The 17,002-nt window shown below is 42.5% G+C and overlaps 1 protein-coding gene across 1 annotated transcript in view; it reads left to right on the top strand.

Annotated features, from left to right (window-relative positions):
- LOC112242105 (uncharacterized protein C8orf34 homolog) overlaps positions 1-10,143 on the top strand; it is a 163,851-nt gene extending 153,708 nt beyond the window's left edge. Inside the window, exons 15-16 of the mRNA XM_042298624.1 lie at positions 3,264-3,597; positions 9,732-10,143. Coding sequence (XP_042154558.1) covers positions 3,264-3,597; positions 9,732-10,143 — 746 coding nt within the window. The remainder of the gene's footprint in view (positions 1-3,263; positions 3,598-9,731) is intronic.
- Positions 10,144-17,002: the final 6,859 nt, after the last annotated feature.

The following is a 17,002-nucleotide window of genomic DNA, read 5'->3' as shown; positions in this document are numbered from 1 at the left end:
AATTGGAGGTCAAGCAATTCCAATAGATAATCATAAAACATATGGATATTAAACATTTAGGTACACGTGTCTTATATTGGTTAAAAGCTTAAATGATTTTGAATCTAACTGCACTGTCCGATTTACAATAGGCTTTAAAGCGAAAGCATACCATGCGATTGTTTGAGGACGGTGCCCCACATCAACATATTTTTTCCACCGGGACACAGGCTTCATAAAATCACAAATAGTGATGAAATATTCACTTACTTCTTGAAAATATTCCTTTGATTTGCAATCCAAAGGGTCCCAGCTACAACATGTATTTGTCGTTTTGTTAGATAAAATCCTTCTTTATATCCCAAAAAGTCTGTTTAGTTAGCGCCATCGATTTGAGTAATCCACTCACTCAATATGCAGAGAAAGGAATCCAAAAAACTACTGTTAAACTTTGTTAAAACAAGTCTAAATATGTTTCTATATAATCCTCAGGTAATTAAACTACAATGTAATTAAACTATAATATTTCATATGAAAGAAGTATGTTCAATAGGAAAACGATATCATCAGATGCACGTCCTCTTCGTCACACGCGCACAGACTGATTTCTAACTCTTGCGTCCCAGTACTAAAACTCATAATTCTTCCTCGTTTTGGAAGAAATGAGCCTGAAACCTTGAACAAAGACTGTTGACATATAGTGGAAGCCATAGGAATTTTCAATCTGGGTGCTGGATTTGGATATGCCCATATACTTTCCATTGTAAGAGCATGGGCTCTCAAAAATAACTGACAATCTGGTTGATTTTTCTTTGGATTTTCTCCTACCATATCTATTGTGTTATAGTCTCATACATTTCTACAAAATGGTACCAATTATATGCATATCATGGCTTCTGGGCCTGAGTAACAGGCAGTTTACTTCAGGCAGGCAGGCAGGCAGGAAGTGGAGAAAAATAGAACCTAGCCTAAAGAAGACTTGAAGCTGCCAGTTGAGGACTTGTGAGTCAACTGTTTCTCAAACTAGACACTAATGTACTTGTCCTCTTGCTCAGTTGTGCACCAGGGCCTCCCACTCCTCTTTCTATTCTGGTAAGAGCCATTTTGTACTGACCTGTGAAGGGAAAAGTACTCAGCGTTGTACGAGACCTTGGAATAGCCTTCATTTCTTGAAACAAGAATAGAATGACGAGTTTCAGGAGAAAGTTCTTTGTTTCTGGCCATTTTGAGCCTGTAATCGAACCCACAAATGCTAATGCTCCAGATACTCAACTAGTCTAAAGAAGGCCCGTTTTATTGCTTCTTTAATCAACACAATAGTTTTCAGCTGTGCTAACATAATTGCAAAAGGGTTTTCTAATGACCAATTAGCTTTTTAAAATGATAAACCTGGATTAGCTAACACAACGTACCATTGGAACACAGGAGTGATGGTTGCTGATAATGGGCCTCTGTAGATATTCCGTAAAAGAATCTTCAATTTCCAGCTATAATAGTGATGTACAACAATAACAATGTCTACACTGTATTTCTGATAAATTGTATGTTATTTTAATGGACAAAAAAATGTGCTTTTCTTTCAAAATCAAGGACATTTATAAGTGACCCCAAACCTTTGAGCGGTAGTGTATATTGAATAGGGTGAAATTTGGAATTCCAAGTCGAACCAAACATTCCACACACAAAATGGAGGTTATCTAATGGAAATGGGAATGACAGGTGTCTCTGGAGGAAGTAGGCTTGTTTTGCCAAGAGAATGTATCTGATGAAATGAGGGAATTGAAACTCAGCAAAAAAAAGAAATGTCCACTCATTGTCAACTGCGTTTATTGTTAACAAACTTAACATGTGTAAATATTTGTATGAACATAACAAGAGGTACTGCAGTGCATCTTCTCCTCGTGGACTGCACCAAATTTGCCAGTTCTTGCTGTGAGATGTTACCCCACTCTTCCACCTAAAAGTTCCCAGACATTTCTCAGGGGAATGGCCCTGGCCCTCACCCTCCGATCCAACAGGTCCCAGACGTGCTCAATGGGATTGAGATCAGCGCTCTTTGCTGGCCATGGCAAAACACGGACATTCCTGTCTTGCAGGAAATCCCACACAGAATGAGTAATATGGCTGGTGGCATTGTCATGCTGGAGGGCCATGTCAGAATGAGCCAGCAGGAAGGGTACCACATGAGGGAGGAGGATGTCTTCCCTGTAACGCACAGCGTTGAGATTGCCTGCAATGACAACAAGCTCAGTCAGATGATATTGTGACACACCGCCCCAGACCATGAATGACCCTCCACCTCCAAATCGAGTACAGGCCTCGGTGTAATGCTCATTCCTTTGACGATTAAAGCGAATCCAACTATCACCCCTGGTGAGACAAAACCGTGACTCGTCAGTGAAGAGCACTTTTTGCCAGTCCTACCTGGTTCAGCGACGGTGGGTTTGTGCCCATAGGCGATGTTGTTGCCGGTGATGTCTGGTGAGGACCTGCCTTACAACAGGCCTACAAGCCCTCAGTTCAGCCTCTCTCAGCCTATTGCAGACAGTCTGAGCACGGATGGAGGTATTGTGCTTTCCTGGTGTAACTCAGGCAATTGTTGTTGCCATCCTGTACCTGTCCCGGAGGTGTGATGTTCAGATGTACCGATCCTGTGCAGGTGTTGTTACACGTGGTCTGCCACTGCGAGGACAATCTGCTGTCTGTCTTGTCTCCCTGTAGCGCTGTCTTAGGCATCTCACAGTCCGGACATTGTACTTTATTGCCCTGGCCACATCTGCAGTCCTCATACCTCCTTGCAGCATGCCTAAGGCTCGTTCACTCAGATGAGCAGGGACCCTGGGCATCTTTCTTTTGGTGTTTTTCAGAGTCAGTAGAAAGGCCTCTTTAGTGTCCTAAGTTTTCATAACTGTGACCTTAATTGCCTACCGTCTGTAAGCTGTTAGTGTCTTAACGACCGCTCCACAGGTGCATGTTCATTAATTGTTTATGGTTCATTGAACAAGTATGGGAAACAGTGTTTAATTTATGAAACTCTACTGCATGAATTAAGAGTTTAGTGTACTGTGTGTATACACTTGCCAATAGAGTTATCTTGTTTGAGGTTATGTTTGGTCTTAGTTAGAATACCCCTGAATTCACGACACAATGTTGTCACAGTGGAGATGGGATGGGTCTAAATGAACATTTCTCACCTTTTCCATGGGTTTCGTAATGGATAAATGCATACATTATAAGTTACGTTGTAGACTAATGTGTTATTGACTGTTATGATCCATTCACAGGTGGGGTACGGGATGCCAATAAAAGATCAGTGTTCTCAGGTAAAAATGTAAATGCATTTTTCAAGTGTACCTGCCTGACCCAATCAACCAGTCATAATCAACCAGCATCTCACTCATCTCCTTGTACCTTGTACCTCATACCTTGTACCTTGTACCTCATACCTTGTACCTTGTACCTCATACCTTTTGAAAACTGTAACACAATCACACTTTATTCACAAAGCAGAACATATCTTTCTGCTCAGAATCACACCAACATGGTCTACCTTATACATTACCAGGTAGTAGTCCTGGATATGATATATTGCAAAGATTATATTGCATGGATTATATTGTATAGATTATATTGCATGGATTATATTGCATGGATTATATTGCATGGATTATATTGCATGGATTATATTGTATAGATTATATTGCATGGATTATATTGCATGGATTATATTGCATGGATTATATTGCATGGATTATATTCCATGGATTATATTGCATGGGTTATATTGCATGGATTATATTGCATGGATTATATTGCATGGATTATATTCCATGGATTATATTGCATGGATTATATTCCATGGATTATATTGCATGGATTATATTGCATGGATTATATTGCATGGATTATATTGCATGGATTATATTGTATGGATTATATTATGATAACATGATTATGTGGATCAAAAAGCCATCCAATAAGTATCAACCAACCTAGAGCTGGTATATATCCATTTTTAAAACAATAACATATTTTCTACTTAACTCTTTAAAGTGTAACAGAATTTACGCTCAAAAGCATAACAATATAGTCTTGCAATGGCGTTATTAAAACAGGTAACAGCAGCAATGGGTTAAATATATTATTCTATGGGTCACCAAGCCATCCAATAGCACCATAATATCAGACGGCATGTTTCTCATTAGTAGTGTATACATCGATCAACTTTGGGCTCAGACTCCTTTACCCCATTAGACAGATGAGAGACATCTTTATTTGACATGTCTGTCTGCCAATGACCTCACTCATTGGCGGACAGGGCAACCACCGCAGTGTACATTGCCCCGGCAACCACCAATGGGTGACTCAGAAGCCTCCACCTTCCTTTATTGACCCACCAAATTAGCCGCTAGATGGAAGACTTAGTGGCTTGGTAATGCCGTTGGGGGACGTCAACCATTTTGGAGAAGGGGAGATAGAGGGGTGCGGGGGGGCAGAGTGGAAGAGGGAGGAGGGAAGAAATGGGGAAAGGGGAGCCAGAGCGTGAGAGAGGAGAAAGAGGGGGAGAGAGAGAGAGAGAATGACAAAGAGAGAGGGAAGGAAGGAGAGAGACTGGGGGAAACAGAGATACATCGTGTCAAGGCTTTACAGGGTTTACAGGGTTTAACACTCTGTAGACAGTGTCAAGGCTTTACAGGGTGGCGAAGTAAATACAATATAGCAAGTAAAACACTGGAATGGTAGGTTTGCAGTGGAAGAATGTGCAAAGTAGAGATAGAAATAATGGGGTGCAAAGGAGCAAAATAAATACAGTAGGGGGAGAGGTAGTTGTTTGGGCTAAATTATAGGTGGGCTATGCACAGGTGCAGTAATCTGTGAGCTGCTCTGACAGCTGGTGCTAAAAGCCAAGGAGGGAGAAAAGTGTTTCCAGTTTCAGAGATTTTTGTAGTTCGTTCCAGTCATTGGCAGCAGAGAACTGGAAGGAAAGGCCAAAGGAGGTGTTGGTTTTGGGGGTGACCAGAGAGATATACCTGCTGGAGCATGTGCATGTATCAAGTCTAGGGATGAGGATCTGGTGATTGACAGAGTCGAAAGCCTTGGCCAGGTCAATGAATACGGCTGCACAGTATTGTTTCTTATCGGCGGTTAAGATATCGTTTAGGACCTTGAGCGTGGCTGAGGTGCACCCATGACCAGCTCTGAAACCAGACTGCATAGCGGAGAAGGTATGATGGCATTTGAAATGGTATGTAATCTGTTTGTTGACTTGGCTTTCGAAGACCTTAGAAAGGCAGGTTAGGATAGATATAGGTCTGTAGCAGTTTGGGTCAAGAGTGTCCCCCCCTTTGAAAAGGGTTGGATGACCGCAGCTACTTTCCAATCTTTGGGAATCTCAGACGACACGAAAGAGAGGTTGAACAGGCTAGTAATAGGGGTTGCAGATCATTTTAGAAAGAAAGGGTCCAGATTGTCTAGCCCGGCTGATTTGTAGTGGTCCAGATTTTGCAGCTCTTTCAGAACATCAGCTGACTGGATTTGGGAGAAGGAGAAATGGGAGAGGCTTGGGCGAGTTGCTGTGGGGGGTGCAGTGCTGTTGACCGGGGTAGGGGTAGCCAGGTGGAAAACATGGCAAGCCGTAGAAAGATGCTTCTTGAAATTCTCAATTATAGTGGATTTATCGGTGGTGACAGTGTTTCCTATCTTCAGTGCAGTGGGCAGCTGGGAGGAGGTGTTCTTATTCTCCATGGACTTTACAGTGTCCCAGAACCTTTTTGAGTTTGTGTTGCAGGAAGCAAATTTCTGTTTGAAAAAGCTAGCCTTTGCTTTTCTAACTGCCTGTGTATATTAGTTTCTAACTTCCCTGAAAAGTTGCATATCACGGGGGCTGTTCGATGCTAATGCAGAACACCATAGGATGTTTTTGTGTTGGTTCAGGGCAGTCAGGTCTGGAGAGATCCAAGGGCTATATCTGTTCCTGTTTCTACATTTCTTGAATGGGACATGCTTATTTAAGATGGTGAGGAAGGCATTTAAAAAAAATAACCAGGCATCCTCTACTGACGGGATCAATATCCTTCCAGGATACCCCGGCCAGGTCGATTAGAAAGGCCTGCTCGCTGAAGTGTTTCAGGGAGCGTTTGACAGTGATCATTTGACCGCTGACCCATTACGGATGCAGGCAATGAGGCAGTGATCGCTGAGATCTTGGTTGAAAACAGCAGAGGTGTATTTAGAGGGCAAGTTGGTTAGGATGATATCTATGAGGGTGCCCGTGTTTATGGCTTTGGGGTGGTACCTGGTAGGTTCATTGATCATTTGTGTGAGATTGAGGGCATCAAGATTAGATTGTAGGATGGCTGGGGTATTAAGCATGTTCCAGTTTAGGTTGCGTAGCAGCACAAGCTCTGAAGATAGATGTGGGTCAATCAGTTCACATATGGTGTCCAGAGCACAGCTGGGGGCAGAGGGTGGTGGTCTATAGCAGCCTGCAACGGTGAGAGACTTGTTTTTAGAGAGGTGGATTTTTTAAATTAAAAGTTCAAATTGTTTCGGTACAGACCTGGATAGTAGGACAGAACTCTGCAGGCTATCTATGCAGTAGATTGCAACACGACCCCCTTTGGCCGTTCTATCTTGTCTGAAAATGTTGTAGTTAGGGATGGAGATTTCAGAATTTTTGGTGGTCTTCCTAAGCCAGGATTCAGACGTGGCTAGAACATCCGGGTTGGCAGAGTGTGCTAAAGCAGTGAATGAAACAAACATAGGGAGGAGGCTTCTAATGTTAACATGCATGAAACCAAGGCTATTACGGTTACAGAAGTCATCAAAAGAGAGCGCATGGGGAATGGGAGTGGAGCTAGGCACTACAGGGCCTGGATTCACCTTTACATCACCAGAGAAACAGAGGAGGAGTAGGATACGGGTACGGCTAAAAGCTATGAGAATTGGTCGTCTAGAACGTCCGGAACAGAGAGTAAAAGGAGGTTTCTGGGGGCAATAAAATAGCTTCAAGGCATAATGTACAGACAAAGGTATGGTAGGATGTGAATACAGTGGAGGTAAACCTAGGTATTGAGTGATGATGAGAGAGATATTTTCTGTAGAAACATCATTGAAACCAGGTGATGTCAACGCATGTGTGGGAGGTGGAACTGAAAGGTTCCAAAATATGTGGAAAGACTTGAAGATTGCTGTTCACGGCTGCTTCCCATCTAACTTAACAGACCTGAGAAAATCTGCAAGGAAGAATGAGAGAAAATCCGCAAATTCAGATGGGCAAAACTGATAGACGTACCCAAGATGACACAAAGCTCTAATCACAGCCAAAGAGACTTTGTATTGACTCAGTGATGTGAATACATAAGTTAATTAGATATTTATGTATTTAATTTTAATTTTATATTTTACCTTTATTTGAAATTCTCAACTGACTAGGCAAGTCAGTTAAGAACAAATTCTTATTTTCAATGACGGCCTAGGAACAGTGGGTTAACTGCCTGTTCAGGGGCAGAACGACAGATTTGTTCCTTGTCAGCTCGGGGAGTTTGAACTTGCAACCTTCCGGTTGCAAGTCCACTAGGCTACCCTGCCACCCCAAGTAATGACCAATACATTTGCATAAACAAATCTAAAAACAGGTTTTCACTTTGTCATTATGGGGTCACGTGTGTAGATGGGTGAGAAAAATAATATATGTAATACATTTTAAATTCAGGCTGTAACACAAAATGTGGAATAAGTCAAGGGGTGTGAATACTTTTTGAAGGCACTGTATAGTGCACTACTTTTGACCGTATAGGCAATAGTGTGCCAATTGGGACGCGGCCAGAGAGTGTCTGATTGGTCTACAGTTGTCTATTGTCTACAGTTCTGCCTTATTATGGCGCTAGCTTGTCAACAAGTTCTGCCCACAGTTCCCGGAGTCAGAGAGAGAGAGAGAAAGAGAGAGAGATCAGGCCGGCGCTTTGGCTATCTGAGATGCCATGACCTAACACTGCAATGGTAACCATGACAAACCACCAACAATCCAATGCTGTAACCATGACACTCGACCCAAACCCCCAATGCTGCATGCTGATGTCACGGTTCCCCTATCACTCTTCTCCCAGAATTTATAGCTTGAAATATCGCCCTCTGGACTTACCCCTCTCTCTCGGTCCAAACTCAACCAATCAACCAGGCTTCATTCTCATTTTTCCCCTCATTTTTATGTTTGACATGTTCAAATATTAAAGTCTGTTTTATTGTAATGGCTCAGGCTATTATTTTTTATTAGCGGTTGTTGAATTGCTTGCATCTGAATCTAAGGTTTCTAAGGACACTAATTTAGTGTTTTCATCTTTGTGTGTGTGTGTGTGTGTGTGTGTGTGTGTGTGTGTGTGTGTGTGTGTGTGTGTGTGTGTGTGTGTGTGTGTGTGTGTGTGTGTGTGTGTGTGTGTGTGTGTGTGTGTTTTACAGGCCTATAGGGATGAAAACCAGAGAAAGATTAATTGATCCAATCAAATAATTATGCAAAACCACTGGGCATTTTTAATATTGTGTACATTACCATTATTTTATATATATATATATAAATAAAAAGATTGTATACTTTTTCCACAGAAGTTGATATTTCTTAGACTATCTAGCCCTTAGAAAGATGTTTGGACTATTGTGGGTAAATATGAGGACTTTAGAGTATGAAGTAAAACAAAATATGAACTGTTTGGGCTTTTTTTTTTAGCTTTCTTACCTCATTTAGCGATCTGAAAAAAAAAAAAAAACTTTTTCTTGAAGCTAGATACAGTGGGGAGAACAAGTATTTGATACACTGCTGATTTTGAAAAAATAAAAAATTACAGACCTCTACGTGATTTGTAAGTAGGAAAACCTGCAAAACCTGCAGTGTATCGAACACTTGTTCTCCTCACTGTATATTTTTTGTGATGGTAGCATATGTACTGTATATAATGCAATCTCTGTTATTAAAGTTATTAAAGTGTGTGTTTAAAGGGGAATGGCTTTCAAAATAAATACAATAACGGAGCAAAAAAACAACACTTTGATTGAAAGATTATTTTACACATGGTTTTAGAGTACTGTAGCTTTCAATGGACTTGAATACCCAGTGGGTGGGCCCATGCCCACCATTGGCTGCGCCCCTGCCCAGTCATGTAAAAATCATAGATTAGGGCCTAATGCATTTATTTCAATTGACTGATTTCCTTATATGAAATGTAACTCAGTAAAATCGTTGAAATTGTTGCTTGTTGCGTTTATATTTTTGTTTCAGTATATTTGACTTTTGTAACACTGTTGACTGACAGGAAAATACTTACAAGCCTGATGTAAAAACTTTAAATGTATATAAAAAAAACTGTTTATTTTTTATGCATGGACTGAACCATTAAAAATAAACCTGGAAGTGATTGATTCCATGTTTTTACATAATTAAATACACTTCAATTATTTATTCAGACAGACCTGGGTTCAAATACTATTGCAAAATCATGAAAAAATATTTTAGCTGTGTTTAATTGTACTTCTCTGTTGCATTGGAATCGATAGAACAGTCCAAACTTCACCAGACTGGCTAAACCAAAATACTACAATTATTTGAAAGATTTCAAATAGTACTTGAACCCAGGTCTGCAACCAGATGGTCTGTGTATGTGTCAGACATGTCTCAGCTCTAGCTGTGGTTATGAGCAGGACCGTGCTCACTGGCCAGTTACAATTTCTAACAATTTTGTGTCTGTCTGGGCGTGTGGAAGTTTGTCAGGGCGTATGGAAGTTTGTCTGGGCGAATGGAAGTTTGTCTGGGCGTGTGGAAGTTTGTCTGGGCGTGTGGAAGTTTGTCTGGGCGTGTGGAAGTTTGTCTGGGCGTGTGGAAGTTTGTCTGGGCGTGTGGAAGTTTGTCTGGGCGTGTGGAAGTTTGTCTGGGCGTGTGGAATTTTGTCTGGGCGTATGGAAGTTTGTCTGGGCGTGTGGAAGTTTGTCTGGGCGTGTGGAAGTTTGTCTGGGCGTGTGGAAGTTTGTCTGGGCGTGTGGAAGTTTGTCTGGGCGTGTGAAGTTTGTCTGGGCGTGTGGAAGTTTGTCTGGGCGTGTGGAAGTTTGTCTGGGCGTGTGGAAGTTTGTCTGGGCGTGGGAAGTTTGTCTGGGCGTGTGGAAACTGTAGCTGTCTGAGAGTGGTGACGTCACTGTCAGATTCAGGTTAACATGTGCAAAGGCTCACACACCCAGACACACACCCAGACACACACCCAGACAAACAGACACACCCAGACACACACCCAGACACACCCAGACACACACCCAGACAAACAGACACACCCAGACACACACCCAGATAAATAGACACACCCAGACACACACCCAGACAAACAGACACACCCAGACACACACCCAGACAAACAGACACACCCAGACACACACCCAGACTCACCCAGACACACACCCAGACAAACAGACACACCCAGACACACACCCAGATAAACAGACACACCCAGACACATACCCAGACTCACCCAGACACACACCCAGACACACACCCAGACAAACAGACAAACAGACACACCCAGACACACACCCAGATAAACAGACACACCCAGACACACACCCAGACTCACCCAGACACACCCAGACACACACCCAGACTCACCCAGACACACCCAGATACACACCCAGATACACACCCAGATACACACCCAGACACACACCCAGACACACACCCAGACACACATCCCTCCCTATGTCCCTGTCCCTCCCTCTGTCCTTCCCTCCGTCCCTCCTTCTCGGGATGTGGTCTAATGAAAGCCTCTCAGCCAACGGCTGTGACCCTATTCCCTATATAGTACATGTTGACCAGGACCCCCTAGGGTGATATTTGGGACACATGTTGAGGGTTTGTTCTGTACAGGGATATGTCAACACTATCATCAACAGCCTCCCCCTGTGTTAAAACACACACACACACTTAAAACACATTTCATGGTGAATGTTTATTCACCATAAGTGGGAAAAGGTTTATTCACGTTTAGTAAGAAAGGTTTATTCACGTTTAGTAAGAAAGGTTTATTCACGTTTAGTAAGAAAGGTTTATTCAGCTGAAAGGGTGGTGGATGTGTTTTTTTAAAAGGATCTTCGCCACAAAGGATGTGTAAGGGTGTGTTGATTTGGCCGAATCAAGATGTAAGGGTGTGTTGATTTGGCCGAATCAAGATGTAAGGGTGTGTTGATTTGGCCGAATCAAGATGTAAGGGTGTGTTGATTTGGCCGAATCAAGATATAAGGGTGTGTTGATTTGGCCGAATCAAGATATAAGGGTGTGTTGATTTGGCCGAATCAAGATATAAGGGTGTTGATTTGGCCGAATCAAGATATAAGGGTGTGTTGATTTGGCCGAATCAAGATATAAGGGTGTGTTGATTTGGTCGAATCAAGATATAAGGGTGTGTTGATTTGGCCGAATCAAGATATAAGGGTGTGTTGATTTGGCCGAATCATGATATAAGGGTGTGTTGATTTGGCCGAATCAAGATATAAGGGTGTGTTGATTTGGCCGAATCAAGATATAAGGGTGTGTTGATTTGGCCAATCAAGATATAAGGGTGTGTTGATTTGGCCGAATCAAGATGTAAGGGTGTGTTGATTTGGCCGAATCAAGATATAAGGGTGTGTTGATTTGGCCGAATCAAGATATAAGGGTGTGTTGATTTGGCCGAATCAAGATGTAAGGGTGTGTTGATTTGGCTGAATCAAGATATAAGGGTGTGTTGATTTGGCCGAATCAAGATGTAAGGGTGTGTTGATTTGGCCGAATCAAGATGTAAGGGTGTGTTGATTTGGCCGAATCAAGATGTAAGGGTGTGTTGATTTGGCCAAATCAAGATGTAAGGGTGTGTTGATTTGGTGTAATTAAACACCATTTTACATGTAGCTTTCAATAATGTTGCCTCAAGGTGTGAAATGAGATCAGCATCTTTGATATTCCTTTATTAAAACCGATGTTGCATCCTAAACGGCGCCATAGTCCCTATATAGTGCACTACTTTGACTTGAGCCCTATGGGTAGTGTACTACATAGGGGATAGGGATTAGGGTGCTCTTTTGGGGACGTAAAAAATCTCTTTGTTTGATTGCCATCAGTCATGTTTTATTTCACAGATACACTATTGTTTAGCCAGTTACGCACAGTTCACTTTTAGTATCAATATTTTCTCTTACTACATACGGTTCCCTAAACTCGGTTGTGCTCTATGAGAAGTTACAAGTTGAAGACGTCTGTGTGGCAGCTAGCGATTATAACAGATATCCTTTTTTAATGCGTTCATTGTCTCCATACATATTTGTTTGTGTCACAAATGGCAGCCTATTCCCTACTTTAGACCAGGACCCAATGGCACCCTATTCACTACATAGTGCACTACTTTAGACCAGAGTCCTATGGTCAAAGTCACACGGTGATGCCCTCATCTTCCCCATATTGCTTGGGTAAAAATCATTGCTTTGTTGTCACACTGTATGGATGAGATGAGCAGGTCCCAGGGCATGTTGCAAATGGAACACCCCAAATCTGCCTCCCATTTATATTGGAGGCAGAATGATCCTGGCTCACAGCATTAATACATTTATAGTGGAGGCAGAATGATCCTGGCTCACAGCATTAATACATTTATAGTGGAGGCAGAATGATCCTGGCTCACAGCATGAATACATTTATAGTGGAAGGCAGAATGATCCTGGCTCACAGCATGAATACATTTATAGTGGAAGGCAGAATGATCCTGGCTCACAGCATTAATACATTTATAGTGGAGGCAGAATGATCCTGGCTCACAGCATTGATACATTTATAGTGGAGGCAGAATGATCCTGGCTCACAGCATTAATACATTTATAGTGGAGGCAGAATGATCTCACACAGCATTGATACATTTATAGTGGAAGGCAGAATGATCACAGCATTAATACATTTATAGTGGAGGCAGAATGATCCTGGCTCACAGCATTGATCATTTATAGTGGAGGCAGAATGATTGGCTCACAGCATGAATACATTTATAGTGGAGGCAGAATGATCCTGGCTCACAGCATTGATAAGATTTATAGTGGAAGGCAGAATGATCCTGGCTCACAGCATTAATACATTTATAGTGGAGGCAGAATGATCTGGCTCACAGCATTGATACATTTATAGTGGAGGCAGAATGATCCTGGCTCACAGCATGGCATTTATAGTGGAGGCAGAATGATCCTGGCTCACAGCATTAGACATTTATAGTGGAGGCAGAATGATCCTGGCTCACAGCATTCATACATTTATAGTGGAGGCAGAATGATCTGGCTCACAGCATTGAGTCCTTTATAGTGGAGGCAGAATGATCCTGGCTCACAGCATTAATACATTTATAGTGGAGGCAGAATGATCCTGGCTCACAGCATTGAAAAATATTGCAGAATGTTGGCTCACAGCATGAATATTTATAGTGGATGCAGAATGATCAGGCTCACAGCATTGATACATTTATAGTGGAGGCAGAATGATCCTGGCTCACAGCATTAATACATTTATAGTGGAGGCAGAATGATCCTGGCTCACAGCATTAATACATTTATAGTGGAGGCAGAATGATCCTGGCTCACAGCATTGATACATTTATAGTGGAGGCAGAATGATCCTGGCTCACAGCATTAATACATTTATAGTGGAGGCAGAATGATCCTGGCTCACAGCATTGATACATTTATAGTGGAAGGCAGAATGATCCTGGCTCACAGCATGAATACATTTATAGTGGAGGCAGAATGATCCTGGCTCACAGCATTAATACATTTATAGTGGAGGCAGAATGATCCTGGCTCACAGCATGATAAATTTATAGTGGAAGGCAGAATGATCCTGGCTCACAGCATTAATACATTTATAGTGGAAGGCAGAATGATCCTGGCTCACAGCATTAATACATTTATAGTGGAGGCAGAATGATCCTGGCTCACAGCATTGATACATTTATAGTGGAGGCAGAATGATCCTGGCTCACAGCATGAATACATTTATAGTGGAGGCAGAATGATCCTGGCTCACAGCATGAATACATTTATAGTGGAGGCAGAATGATCCTGGCTCACAGCATTGATACATTTATATTGGAGGCAGAATGATGCTTATGCCATTTGTGGTAGATGGTGGCAGATTGTGGTAAATTGCATCATTCTGGAAACAATGGCTGAAGAATTCTGCAGCAGCCGGCAAAGGTGTGCTGCAGTACCCTGAAACTTTTAAAGGAAGAACCACAGTGCACCCCGAAAGCTGGGACTCCAAAGATCATGAGGATATCTTCTTTGTCTGCCTGTGATCTACCGTTATTGATCACCAGCCCCGAGAGGCACAAGGTTTATTTTAGACAACGTTTTCACCAAACAGCGAACATCTTACAAAGGTAAGCTTCTGTTTGGTCTGTGTTTGTAGCAATAGCTACATGGGGTGTATTTTTTAACTGGTCGTACAGTACAGTTTCCGTTCAAACAAATGTTTCCGGGAACGTAAAACCGTTCTAGACGTAGCCCAGGTTGGCTATGCTCCATACACAACTGTGAGGGCGTGGACTTTAATGACTCAATCAAGGTTTGTTAATGACCCAGTCAGATACAAGCTATGGCCAATGGTGAATGCATGAGTTCAGTAACACCAACCCAATAGTGTAGTCTTCTCAACGGCTTGGTATTAGTCAACCGACACAAATGAAGGCTGAGAGAAAGCGTTCACACAACGACATATAACATTGGTAATCCCGAGGAAAAGAAGATGAAGAGATTCAGTCACTTCCGGGACTGATACTTGGTTCCTGCTGACTGTAGTATTGGTCACACAATGCAGCCTTGTGTGCGTTGCCATTGCTCTTTCGAATTTCAGAGATACCGGTTTTAACCGCTTTTTCCTGGCCACAAGAAGTGGAATACAGCTCAGAAATGGAATAGCTACGAATCGTAATGTTTTCTGGGAACTAATCTGACCTTTACGATAATCTTATTGTTGTTGAATACAAGCCAATGCTGCCATGTGACATATTTTAATATCAGACATTTTCAGAAACACTTCACTTAGCTCTGTCAATGTGATCATGAAACGTCTTGTAATATTGTGCAGAAATCTAACAGACTTTGCTTTAACAAATTGCTGCTCTTAAAAATAAAAATCTACTATGTATTGGAGCCTTTGTCTTCAATATGTATTTTTTTCAGGTACTTTCTGATTTTTTTTCAATGAGTTTATGGTTTTGATTGATTTGATTGATTGATTGAAAATACATAGGGCCTATTGAGTGGCCAACCATCCAGAAACCACATTTAATGACGTTGGATGACATGACTTAAAAGTGATGACATCCTCTTGGATCTTATGTTAGTGTAGACGCAGATTGTACACCAGATAATGTGTGTCACGAATATTACCGAAGGTGACTCCCCTTCTTGTTCGGGTGGCGCTCGGCGGTCGTCGTCACCGGTCTACTAGCTATCGCCGATCCGTTGTTCTGTGTTCCTTTGGTTTTGTCTGATTGGTATCACCTGTTTCTTGTTTGGTTGTTAGGGTAGGGTTATATATAGTTTGTTCAGCCTGCTTCTGTTTCGTGCGGGCTTGTTATTCTGTTTTGTTGTTTGAGTGTATTTTGTTTGTATTTGGGTTTCACGCTGTCCGTTTATATTTCTGATCATTTGTTTTTCTACTTTTGGTTCATGTTATGTTTCCGGGACATTAAAGCGTGTTTTTTCCCACATCTTTTGCTCTCTGCGCCTGACTCCACACCTCCTCACTCATTTATCGTAACAATGTGATGTAACCACATATTTTTGGTACAGGTTTGCCTCTACAAAACGTTGCCGTAGATTTTCCAACTAACCTGGCGTTGGCGATACTACCAAAGACTGTGGGCTCTCCTTCTCCGTGGCCGACGTGAGTAAAACATTTAAACGTGTTAACCCTAACAAGGCTGCAGGCCCAGACGACATCCCTTGCTGCGTCCTCAGAGCATTCGCAGACCAGCTGGCTGTTGTGTTTACGAACACATTCAATCAATCCCTAACCCAGTCTGCTGTCCCCACATGCTTCAAGATGGCCACCATTGTTCCTGTTCCCAAGAAAGCTAAGGTAACTGAACTAAATTACTATCGCCCCGTAGCACTCACTTCTGTCATCATGAAGTGTTTTGAGAGGCTAGTCAAGGATCATATCACCTCCACCCTACCTGACACCCTATACCCACTCCAAATTGCCAACCACCCAAATAGATCCACAGACGATGCAATCGCCATCACACTGGACAAGAGGAATACCTATGTAAGAATGCTGCTTATTGACTACAGCTCAGCATTTAACACCATAATATCCTCCAAACTCGTCATTAATCTCGAGACCCTGGGTCTGAACCCCGCCCTGCGCAACTGGGTCCTGGACTTCCTGACGTGCCGCCCCCTGGTGGTTAAGGTAGGAAACAACACCTCCACTCCGCTGATCCTCAACACTGGGGCCCCACAAGGTTGTGTGCTCAGCCCCCTCCTGTACTCCCTGTTCACCCATGACTGTGTGGCCATGCACGCCTCCAACTCAATCATCGAGTTTGCAGACGACACTACAGTGGTAGGCTTGATTACCAACAACGACGAGACAGCCTACAGGGAGGAGGTGAGGGCCCTCGGAGTATGGTGTCAGGAAAATAACCTCTCACTCAACGTCAGAAAAACAAAAGACATGATTGTGGACTTCAGGAAACAGCAGAGGGAGCACCCCCCTATCTACATCGACGGGACAGTAGAGAAGAAGGTGGAAAGTTTTAAGTTCCTCGGTATACATATCATCGACAAACTGAAATGTTCCACGCACACAGACAGCAACAGCACCTCTTCGACCTCAGGAGGCTGAAAAAATGTGGCTGGTCAACGAAAACCCTCACAAACTTTTACAGATGCACAATCGAGAGCATCCTGTCGGCTGTATCACCGGCAGGTACGGCAACTGCTCCTCCCACAACCGTAAGGCTCTCCAGAG

This window comes from Oncorhynchus tshawytscha, linkage group LG16, assembly GCF_018296145.1.
Source record: "Oncorhynchus tshawytscha isolate Ot180627B linkage group LG16, Otsh_v2.0, whole genome shotgun sequence".
Taxonomy (NCBI): domain Eukaryota; kingdom Metazoa; phylum Chordata; class Actinopteri; order Salmoniformes; family Salmonidae; genus Oncorhynchus; species Oncorhynchus tshawytscha.
This window is presented reverse-complemented; position numbering and strand designations above follow the sequence as displayed.